This window comes from Pygocentrus nattereri, chromosome 24 (assembly GCF_015220715.1).
Source record: "Pygocentrus nattereri isolate fPygNat1 chromosome 24, fPygNat1.pri, whole genome shotgun sequence".
Taxonomy (NCBI): Eukaryota; Metazoa; Chordata; class Actinopteri; order Characiformes; family Serrasalmidae; genus Pygocentrus; species Pygocentrus nattereri.
Window position 1 is genome coordinate 28974218 of NC_051234.1, and position 11960 is coordinate 28986177.

General features: G+C 40.8%; 1 protein-coding gene across 1 annotated transcript in view; it reads right to left on the reverse strand.

Annotated features, from left to right (window-relative positions):
• Positions 1–11960, reverse strand: part of fndc3bb (fibronectin type III domain containing 3Bb) — a 93801-nt gene that overhangs the window by 22030 nt on the left and 59811 nt on the right. The window contains exons 13-18 of the mRNA XM_037533791.1: positions 10366–10540; positions 8936–9022; positions 6776–6911; positions 6610–6681; positions 5296–5417; positions 5043–5148 (exon numbers count right to left, since the gene is read on the reverse strand). Of these exons, the coding sequence (XP_037389688.1) occupies positions 5043–5148; positions 5296–5417; positions 6610–6681; positions 6776–6911; positions 8936–9022; positions 10366–10540 (698 nt within the window). The remainder of the gene's footprint in view (positions 1–5042; positions 5149–5295; positions 5418–6609; positions 6682–6775; positions 6912–8935; positions 9023–10365; positions 10541–11960) is intronic.

Sequence of the window (11960 nt, forward strand, 5' to 3'; positions counted from 1 at the left end):
TCTTAGATAAACACTCGAAACACAGTCTTACAGCATCACAACACCCAGTACACACATGTGCACACTTCAGGCCAGCTTCAGTTCCTTCAGCAACCGCGCAGCTCACACACATACAGGGGAGGTAAATCGATAGTGGGGGGCACATGCTGTGAAAAACACGCTTGTTATTAGAGATGGAACAAGGCGAGGTGGAAAGTGCTCCTCATCCTGCAGAAGCTATCTGGGTTTCACTAACACACAAGGGATGAGAAAAGGAAGGTTTCTGTCTTCAGCTTCAACACCAGCCATCCTCAAATCAGCTGGAGATGCTCAGGGATATGCTTACACACACACACACACACACACACACACACACACACACACACACACACACACACACACACACACACACACACACACACACACACACACACACACACACACACCTCAGATGACACGCTCAGCCGGTGCCTCAGTGACTCTGTAACTCTACCAGCACTTCACTTTGGGACCGGGTTCTCCAACTGATGCACCATGTGGAGTCATGTGGAGTTTAGTCTCATTTTGGTGACTTTCTAAGTGAAAATAAGCCAATACATGCTGAATTTAACATAGTGGAAAAATCTAAGCATAAAATTTAAATGCAATTTATTCATTTAATCAATATATTAAACTCAGCAATTAAATATAAATAGTTCCATAACGTGCAGGACAATGCCATATTTAAGAGTGTTCTCTATAAAGGATCGACAAAACTTGCTAAACTTCACGCATCGTCAAGAAGCAGGGATGGCCGAGAAACAGCCGAAGAGGAGAAGATCTGAAGAACAAAGACTGAAAAAGTTCCTAGATCAGGTGAGGGTGTTTCAATGGTGGATAGACTTCCGAAAGATGATGAGGCTGAAGGTGGCTGCAATTCGCATTTGCCTGCCTGAGGTGCCTGAATGTAACTGCTCTACTATTTAAGGTGTAATAAGAAAATTCAAACTATAAAGCTGAGATCCCAAACGTAACTATGGCACCATTTAAGGTGGATCGGGAAAATTCAAACAAGAAGCTGTGGTCCAGAAATGTAACTGTGGCACCATTTAAGGTGGATCGGGAAAATTCAAACAAGAAGCTGTGGTCCAGAAATGTAACTGTGGCACCATTTAAGGTGGATCGGGAAAATTCAAACAAGAAGCTGTGGCCCAGAAATGTAACTGTGGCACCATTTAAGGTGGATCGGGAAAATTCAAACAAGAAGCTGTGGCCCAGAAATGTAACTGTGGCACCATTTAAGGTGGATCAGGAAAATTCAAACAAGAAGCTGGCGAAAAAAGAGGCTGACTTCAGGTTGCTCGAGTTGAAAGGCATGAAAAGGGATGGAGGTTGCTCTGTTTCTGCTGGACAGGTAGGCAACATTAACTTTTTTTTTTTGCTGTTTCACAGAACTAATAGGTCAGTACTGCTTTGTCCAGTTTAATGTTTTTGATAGCACCTAGTTCGCTTTGCAGCAGCAACTGCAGCGACAGTTCGCTAACCCACAGCCTAGCTAACATCAGTTACATTACTTGCTGTGTCATTTGCTCTAGTGCTATATCATGGTATTTGTCCATGGAGGGTTTTATGGCCACAAAAATCTATCGCAAAGTGTGCCATGAATTTCAGCCAGAGTGTCTGAAGGAGCAGGTACATGTTTGTGTTGAGTTCAAACATCAAAAATCTTTTTACAGAACTGTATACTGTACCTTTAACTATAAATCCTGGATTATAAAATGAAAGCTAAAATAAAATCATCGCCTGATGATGATATAGCAATTTTTCACCCCTTAATTACTATCCGTATCGTACCATATTGAAAATCTCAAAAAAGGGGGTCAACACTGAAAACTTTCCAGCATTGCAATTAAACCATGACAAAGTAGACTTCCTTGAGGAACACCCCCTTCCACCTCCTCACCTACAGCAGCCTGGAGCTCTTTCAGTTCATGTTCTGAGAAGCTCTCTTATTAACGCTCCTTAGTGCTTTCGTTTGAAAGACTAAATGAACCAAATGAGAACATTATTCTTTTTGTTTACAATTCCCTTCTGGTCAAAGGGATAATTGAGAAGATCAAAACCTTCTTTAAGCCAAACTGGGCCTTTATCACATCTAATAAAAATCTCAAGAAGGTTATTTTGCACTCTTAGGTCATTTGCGGAATGGCTGCGTTTCAACAGGAAGACTTGAACAAGAACAAGTGGAGTCAAATCAAGTGGCTGGGCTGAAGTGGAGGCTTATTTAGAACAGCCACTTTACCCAGATGAATTGTTCTTTAAGTATTTTTCTTTAATAGAACAAGCTTTTTCAAATGTCTGTTTTTGCAGAAATGAATCATCAAGTGCATCTAAATTTGACACCGTTAGGACGGTTAAGCATTGGATTTAGAGATAAACACTTTCTTTATCACCTGGAAATTTCAGATGCTCCTGATGTTCAAAGCACCTTGAGGTCTTCACTATGCATCTGAATTGGGGGCATTTCATGTCAAGCTCTGTTATGAACAAATGAATGTTCTTGTTTTTCATTTTGTCCTCTAAATGGATGCAGAGAGTAATTTAATGGTTTTAAGAGCTAAACCGGTCGTAATGGAAATCCAGGCTAGATAATTTATTAATGCTAAGAGTTACGCAGCTATTATGGCACAAATGCAAAACGCACTGACCAAATAAGAGCCGTTAATGAGCAACTTCACCAAGATGTGCATTAAAGGTCATGGTTAAATCTAGATCACGATGGACGGGTAAACAATGGCAAATGAACGCAGGAACACAAAGTACATGTCACTTTCACAGTGAAAGCAAAAGGCTAAATACAATAGGAAGAGGCAGAATACCGGGGAGGGTCAAATGGAAAAGAAAAACAAAAACATAAGTGACTCAGAGGACACGTGAGGGCTGTTTGTGCCTGTGTATGCGAGTCAAATATTTGGATACACCTATTCAGAGAAAGGTTTTCCCTTTTTTTTTATTTTATTTTTTACGCACCGTAGAATAATAGTGAATATGAGAGTTGTGAAACATCACGTATGGAATTACACAGTCATCAAAAAGTGTTTGAGGTAATGTCTAATCATTGTTAAATTCTTGTAATCACATTAAAGTTATGGCCTCAACAACAACAACAACAACAACAACAACAACCACAAGTTACTTATAAATGTACTTGTTATATAAATGTACTAATTAATAATAATAATAATAATAATAATAATAATAATAATAATAATCATCATCAGATTCCTTTATTGATCCCAGAGGGAAATTGCAGTTGTTACAGTTGCAGCCATTTATATAAAAGAATAAACACTTATTAATAATAATAATAATAATAATACTTATTATTATTATTATTACCACCACCATCATCCACAATGTAATTAGAACATACATTTTGTCTGTATACAGTACTGCACAAGTCATCTGAGAAACAAAGATTTATCCATATATCTGGTCAGTCCAGAAATCCAGAAGGGCCATTAGGTAGTTATAATTTTCTGGATTGTTATCCTGGGATAAGTCAATTATCTTGTTTTCTCAAGATAACATTAGGTCTCATTTTAAGATAACAAGCTTATCTTGTGAGCTGTTGTGATGAAGTTGGCATTTTGAGACAGCAAGTTAATCATCTTGTGATCCCAAGAAAGTTATCTTGAGACAAGAAGTTACATTGTTTTTTGATCAAGGTAAAGTTGGGAGAACAAGTTAATTGCTTTGTGATCTTACGATAGCAAGGTTGTTATAACAAGTTAACCATCTTATTTCAAAACAAAGGTCATCTTGAGATGAGTTAATTATCTCGTTCTCAAAATAAAGTTATCTAGAGGGAACAAGTTAATCATCTCGTGATCTCAAGATAAGGTTGTTACCTTTAAATAACAAGACAATTAACTAGTTATCTCAAGATAACAATCCTGAAAATTACAGCAACAGCTCATGGCCTCTCTGGACGTCTGTAGGTCAGTAACCGTTTCTGTACTCTAAATAAAACATTTTATCCTTTTATTTAGATTAACACCACAAGCAGTGATTTTATGCATGTCAATGTTTTTGATCATTTCCAAAAATCTCCATGAGGAGTCCGAGTATCATCTGTGGGTCTCATTTAAAACCTGTTTTGGCTCTTTAGGTGCTGAGGTGAAATCTGGAAAATTGTTCTGCAAACTCACCAGGTATTACTTAGAAAAAAAAAACATTTTACTGAATTTACACAAATTTGCTTTTTTTCCCTAACAATATCTAGTGATTTTACACGCGAAAACGCAGTCAACTCCAAGTTAACTGCAAAGATAAACGACTATGTAAGACACTGCATATTATACATTTGCATCAACAGTGCAAGTCCTGGAAATCCTTAATAATTCTAAAAAGAAAGTGATGGATGAAGCTCCCTGTGCTGAAGACAAGAGCCACAAGCACACCTAAACAGATCTGACTTGATTTTGCTCAGAGACTAAAGAAGCGTGTCAGAATTGCACTTTACTTGACAAAGATTTTATTTTACGGAAGCTGTTTATTCTACCACTGTTGGGTTTTCCAATCAGTGCAGACTTGCATGGGTTTTAGAGACTAACAGGAGTAATGAGATTATGTTGTCCTAGAGGAAATTAGTCAATTAATCCAATTATATCCTGAAAGAAGTAATTATCAATTTGCAATGGATTCATTAACCAACACTATAACAGCGCTAATTTACATACATCAGTCCTAAAGGCACAGAAACAAACAACCAGTTAATTCTGAGGGACACACAGCGTTTGGAAAAAATCAATGATGCTTGTTTTTGGTACATAAACTAACGGTGGTCCTAGGTGGACCTCAAAACAAAAAGAAAAACAAAAAATAGTAGGATATGGGTCCTTTAAAGATTAAACATTAGTTTTCTCCACTATTTGTCTTGTCTTTGAAACTAATGGCAAGCATTCCTGCATAAGCCTTTAGACCAATTGTCTCTAGTATTACGTACAACACACTTCCTCAGATGTGTGCAGACTTTTGACTGCTACTATATGTAGAGGCTTGGGAGCAGGACATGTACTCACCCCACTGTAAGTTCACCTCCCTGTGTTTGACACTCCCCTGGATGGTGACTGGCCGGCAGGGGCCTGGGGGCAGGCTGAGAGTGCAGACGAGCAGGCTCTCCGTGTACTGCAAGACCAACACACGTCAAATCAAAACACATGGAACTTCTGACTCTCCAGCTTCCAAGCAAGTCACGATTTCACAACACTTCAAAGATTATTTCAACAGCACCATCTGCAGCTGGTGAAGGTCTGTGTTTTTCTTTGTTCTTACCTGGCTGTGGCCGCCCGAGCTGTTGGAGCTGAGGCGAAGCGAGTAGCGAGTCGCTGTATTCAGATCCTTACACACGTGTTCCTGCAACGGCCCGCGATACACAATCTCCCACTGGCTCACCGCTGCACAGCAACGATAAGAAACCACCGAGTTAAAGGACGTCACTTACACACTATCCTAAATGTAGTCAGACAAAAGATCTGGTGTTTAAAGTTTGCTTCTTTAGATTTGCGCTGGTGCTCTATGGCTAAAGAAGCTAAGAAGTAATGGCTATGATCCCCTCTATCAAGCCTCTGCAACTCATCCAGAATGTGGCAGCACGGCGCGTCTTCAATCTGCCCAAGTTCAGCCACGTCACCCCACTGCTGCCCTTCACTGGCTTCCTGTAGCTGTGCGCATCAGATTTAAACCCTAATGCTGCCTACAAAGCCAAAAATGGACCAGCCCCTACCTACTTGATGGCAATGGTGAAATCTCAAACTGTACCACGAGCCCTTCGAGCTTCAAGTACAGCTCGGCTTGACCCGCCATCCTTCAAGGTGCACGGAAGACAAGCGTCGAGAATGTTCTCTGTACTGGCACCCAGGTGGTGGAATGAACTCCCAAGACTCATCTCTTTACACAGCACTTAAATGAGCATTGAACTATAAGCTGCACTTATTTTATTGTACTGCACTGTCTATTGTAGTGTATTAAATTGTATTGTATTGTATTGTATGTTATTGTTATTGTATTGCATTGAATGGCACAGAGTTCTGCGTTCAACTCTGTTTCTTTTTCTCTTGGTGTCTGCAGTGACATTTGTATCTAGCAGTATCTGAGCCCAGGACTGTCTTTTTCTCTAAGCTATTGGTAACTAGCAAAGATACTTTCTCTACATTGACAAAGCACTTCTTGCAAGTCGCTCTGGATAAGAGCGTCTGCTAAATGCTGTAAATGTAAATAATTATGCATGTCGATTGCCGCCTAGGGCCACTAAATGTTTAGAAACCTTAGAAAGCCATGAACATGCATCTATTTGAGATTTCTGCACTATGTGACGCAGCTTAAGGTAGATTGAGGCATGTAGTTTGCATGATGTTAACTGGTAGGTCATACGCTGTCATTATTTGTTAGCTACAATAGCCTTATAACTCCAGTCCAAAACCAAAGCAAAATCAGACAACACACATCTTGGCTGACCAACTACACTTGGACTGAGGTGGAAATTGTGCACATTTATGTAAACCGTGTTATTTCTACAAATCTGAAACGCTTCAGGGACATACGAGCTGATGAAGCATGATTATCAGGAACAGGGTTGCAATAAAATACCTTCCGGATTCCCTTCAGACATTTCCAGGAGGTACGTCAAGTCCCCACAGCCGCCATCATCTTGTGGGGGGTCTGCAATAAAAAGCAGAGGGAAGATGTTGAGTCTCTGTCGTTAGGCCCTTAAAAGGTATGTGCATTCCAAGTGAAGCGAGTACTTAAAGCTCACCCCATGCCACACAGAAGCTGTGAGGTGTGACTGCAGAGACCCTGGGGGCTGCTGGAGGTCCAGGTTTGTCTGGGCTCGTCCTACACATGAGTACAGAGCTGGGGGTGCTTCGCCACTCTGCACTGCAGGTTGTGAGCTGAAGGGGGTGACAAAGAGGTGGTGCACTCATTAGTCTGCCATGCGAAAAAACAATCACTGATGCACACCAAAAGAAAATGCACAGACACAAGATAACAAAATGCATTTAAAAGCTTTTCCAGGTCCCTTACTAGCTTTGATGAATGCCTCAAATGATCTAATCTTCACTGCTGTACACAGAATTTTTCTTCTCCACACATCTCCCAATGTAGTCTCACACATTCTTAATAGGATTTAACTCTGGTGACTGAGCAACCATATCAATCCCCAGAATTTCCCCACTGACTCAATTCCCTCAGTTGACAAGCTCATTTCTTGTGGTTTTCTTGCATTAAAGAGGAATTGCATGGATTTCTCCAAATATCTGCATAATTAAATGGCTATGATGTAAAGAGTCATTCAGAGTGGTTTGATGTGAAATGCTCTGTTCTAAAGCACTCAGAATTGCTCAGAGTGGTGGTGACAGGAACAAGACATCCAACTCTAAAAGCTACATCTGCTTCGCTGCATCGCATGACCAACAATAGCAATGCGACCCCATGTGTTGAATACTGAATCATTTTTTGTTTAGTTCAGTTAAAGTTTTATAGATTTTATAATGTGTATATAAAGAATTTGTTTAGCTGAGTAAATTCTTAGACATTTCATCAGTCAGCGATTAATAGTTGACGTCTGTAACAGCTTCCATTTTTGTCAGGAGATCTGCTTTAGTACTTCAAAGAAATACGCAATTTTTTTCCCCACAACTCCAGAAGTTGGCTGGACTTTCTGCTTCTCCCAATCACAAATTTCAACTGGTCGGTCCAAAAAGCTCACTCCACATCTCAGATGCTCACTTATGATGTTCCTTCATAAGTGTTCTCCGTTTTTGTCCGTCTCCTTTTCTCAGTGAGGTTCTTCTTTATCAGCTACACGTCCTTTCAGACCCACGGCGCTGAGTGGTCTTCTCACAGTGGAAGGATGGACAGAAACCCCTGTGGATGTTTTCAGATCTGAAGCAGCTTGAAGATGAAAGTGCTGTTTATCTGATGGGAACAGTTTTGGTGTGTACCAGGTCTTCCAGGTGGTTGTTAGGAGTCTCATATTCTCTGTTTATTAATCATTTTTTTCCAATTATTTTCTTTGACTTTCCCCTTCCTTGTGTTTTTATATTTCCTCAGAAATATCCCCTGAAAAATGAATAACTTGTACTTCATGGCTGTGTATTATAAAAAAAGTAACCCTAACGAAATTGGATTGTGGTGAAATCTGAGATTTAACGATGCACTGCCTAACGAACTGTAATCAAATCTTTAGGTCAAAGATAAATAACCCCTTTTAGTATATATGTGGACTGAAAGAGTGTCCAGCAAGTGACAGACAAGATGAAGGTGCTCTCTCGGGACTGGATCTGAACCTGAGTGGAGACCGAGAATGGTGTCTGATTCAGATCCATTTGTCTGCAGCTTTTCCCAAAGTGACCTTTAATCAGGTACATGGGAGTAGCAGCCACAGCCTCCTCTGACGATGACAAGCGGTCACACTGTTCTTTCCTGTACATTTGGTTGAAAGCACCTTACCAGCCTGAGCTCCTCTGGCGGAAAAGCTCTTTCATATGTTCTGTAACAGTTCTCCCCAAGAGAGTCTGTGGAGAACGGTGGATCAAATAGCAAATGCAGCAGCAGAGGAATTAAGGTTCACTCTGCTGAGACAAAGCTTTTAATTAAGGGCAGCGTGGGAGCCGAGGGGAGGCTGCTGTTTTCAACCCCCTGCCTGCTACAGTTCAATTACCTCGATTCAAAGGGTGTTGCATAAGAGTTGACAAACAAGCAGAACCCAGAGCAGACGTATTTATGTGATTTATGCGGTGTGAGTTCAGATATGGACATTTTTTGTGTGTGAAAGTAAAAGGCGTATGATTCAAAAGTTTAAAATGAACAGGGCAAAGGAAAAAGACCATCGCTGGCTGGAATACGTGGAGTGTTGCTCATGATGGGTGCACAGTACCTCAGTTAGAACAGAGAAGGTGGATGTTTTACTCACTCTGAATCTGTAGCTGGTGTTTCTGCTCAACCCCTCCACCCTGCTGCTCAGCTCTGCCCCACTGAACACAGCCTTGAACTCCGGTCCCTACAAAGACGAAGGCAAAGTGAGCTTTAGGCAGAATCCCATTTCTTACTTTTACCCCTACCCCTTGTTTTTGAGTGTCACCATGACCCTTGGAACTGAGTTACAAAGGGTTAGTGGTTGAAGTCTCTCAGGATTGCTGCCTAAGAGATAGTACATCGCAGCTATGTGGCTGCCTGGGCCATCCACTTGAGTGACGTTGCACTGCAGCTATGAAGCTACCTGGACTGGTGGCGTTTGGGTGTAGGACAACGCTACCCCTTCATGGCTAAGGCCATTTTCGGCCTTCAAGGCTTCCTGGACTGGCCTCCTGTGTGAGGAACTGTAGCTATGTTGTGAGACATTCTCCCACGGTTAAGGACTCTACATAATTGATTCTATACCATGGTCAGTGAAAACTCCCCACTAGCTGGTGGAACTGCGGAGTGTGCGAGTGGTGTGTGTGTGTGTGTGTGTTGATACTTTCCAATTGGGAAGTGTCCCTGAGCATGGGAAAGGCACAATATAAATAAAAGGTGATGATGAAGGCAGAGGCATTTCAGCTGTAAGGCATTAAAGTCAAATGAGAGCATCACACGTATGGCTTTAAAAGATCGCATGCGTTCATTAAAGTTTGTTTTGTTAATGCATCATGGCACATTTGATGTGCAGCATATAAAACTTATTTTAACTGATGCAAGCGATTCGGGATTATTTTCAGGAGGATTTGTAAATGATGCATCAAGAAAACGATGGACTTGTTACACAATTACTATAAATAGAGTATTATTTAATAAATTCCTCCCAACTGATAAATTTAATGTGTCTAAAAGGAATGCCTTCTGATTACCAGTGTCTAATTTTTCGATCTATAGTGTGGCTGGGCAATATGATATTTATCACCATCACGATTAACTATGTCACAATATACTTTGTGTTTATTATTGTCTGAAAAAAAAATAACTAAACCTATTAATATGATGGGTGATTCCAAACTGTTTAACTAAAGTGTATTTTATTAAATTAGGAAGTTGTCTTCATGGCAGAAATGGTGCTATGCAAACAGCTGGGCAGCTGGAAGAAGAAAACAAAGCAGCAGTTATGGGAACGTACTGATTCTCAGTGAGGTAACAGAGTGCGGGCATTAGTAACGGTTCTAAAATATTCCATTTACTCCAACAGCTGTGGATGATGGGTAATTAACTGCCAACAGGCCCATGGTGCAGTCAAGCATACAACGGCCAAAACATCCAGAGAATTTCTCTGTGGGCGAGACTGGAAAACATCAACCCTGTTTTGGTGCGAGATCGCCATGTACTCAGAGCCGTAACCGAAATATGAAGCTTTGGACCGAGAACAACTGTCACCTTGCTATCGTCCTGCATCTCCAGGGTGTACGTGACCGCCTCGTCTGGGCTGCAGCCGCTGGGGCGGGTCCACTCCAGCGCCACCCAGGATGTCCCGGCCTGGAGCAGGCGAGGAGCCAGAGGCATCTGGGGCAAGCTGCCCGTGGTGTGGAAAACCACTTCTGGGCTAAAGCCGCTGTGGGAGAGAGTGTGGGGGAGGGCACAGAGGGGGGAGACTGCGTAAGCACTAATAAACTCAAACCATTCCCACTGAAGAAGTTGTGACTCAACACTGCCTCTAGTACATGTAACAAACAGCAAGTTTAAGGGTCCTACTTAAAGTCCACTTAGACCATTTATGTACCAAAAACAGTCATAATTAATTTTACATGACCATTCGCCAACCTCTATCGCTTTGGGACGTCGGAATGCTTTGGAAGTCTCTATCCCTGAGAATTTAATATACAACTCTGCATTCAAAATTGGTGTGTGTAAATGACCTCATACTTTCAGATGTCTGAATCTTATGGAAGACTGAACTGTGTTCACATGCACTTAATAATCCAATAATCACATTACTGACAAAATCTGATTTTCTGCAGTTAACACTTGAGTAATCAGATAATGGAAAAGGTCTGATTTCAGATTTCTGCTTTGCAACCAGCCAATAAACTCACAGAAGAAGACGTGACAAACTTAATGTAAAACTCAACCTTCATGCTGCAGGTTGGGGGGGGGGGCTTTATCTGAAAATATGAAGAAACATCATCTAGAAGATGAAGAATATTTAAATCCTTCATTTTAATAAGCATGTATTTGGTTTCAGCATCGCTGCAAGTTTTGCTGCGTCTCACAGCAGTGCTACTTGTTTATATCCGGTAAAGCGGTCTGATTTAACACATGTGCGGACTGAGAAATCCGATAGAAATCAGTGTAGGAACTTTACATGCACTGAGAAACCTGATTACTGAGCTAAGATCCAGCCTCGTTATCAGACTTCTTAATCGGATTTCTAGACCTCACTCTGATCTATGAAATCAGAGCTGTTTGCGTGACCATTAGAATAATCGGTTAACTGAGAAATCCAATTACGACTGGATTACTGAGCGCATGTGAACACACTCAATGAAGGAAACATTTTATTTGATCGGCATAATGTGAATCATTTTAGATCATTTCACTGGTCCACTCATCTTGAATTTTTCATACAACTGGACTTAAAAACAAAACAACAAAAACCCCAGAGATATTAGGTTATGTTTTCAGACTGCGATGATTTGCTTCCCAACTGTTCTGCAGTAACACCACTCCTTATTACTTCAACATGAATGGGCTGGCAAAACAACTGGTTGTGACACCACAAGATGATATGAGACAACTGTGATTGGCTGAGAAGCATGCCAATCATTTTTCAAATGGTCAACTGTAATGATGAGATCAATCTAACAGTAAGAGTGTTTTACATATCGCTGCTGTCAGAACAAAACCTTGTATCTCCATTTTTGTTGTTTTTCAGTTTTTGACATTTTAAAATGCCTGTTATACTTTACACTGTGTGTACATTTCATGATAAATGGCCCAAATTTATTTTTCCTTTTTCTGTAAAGCTATAATTT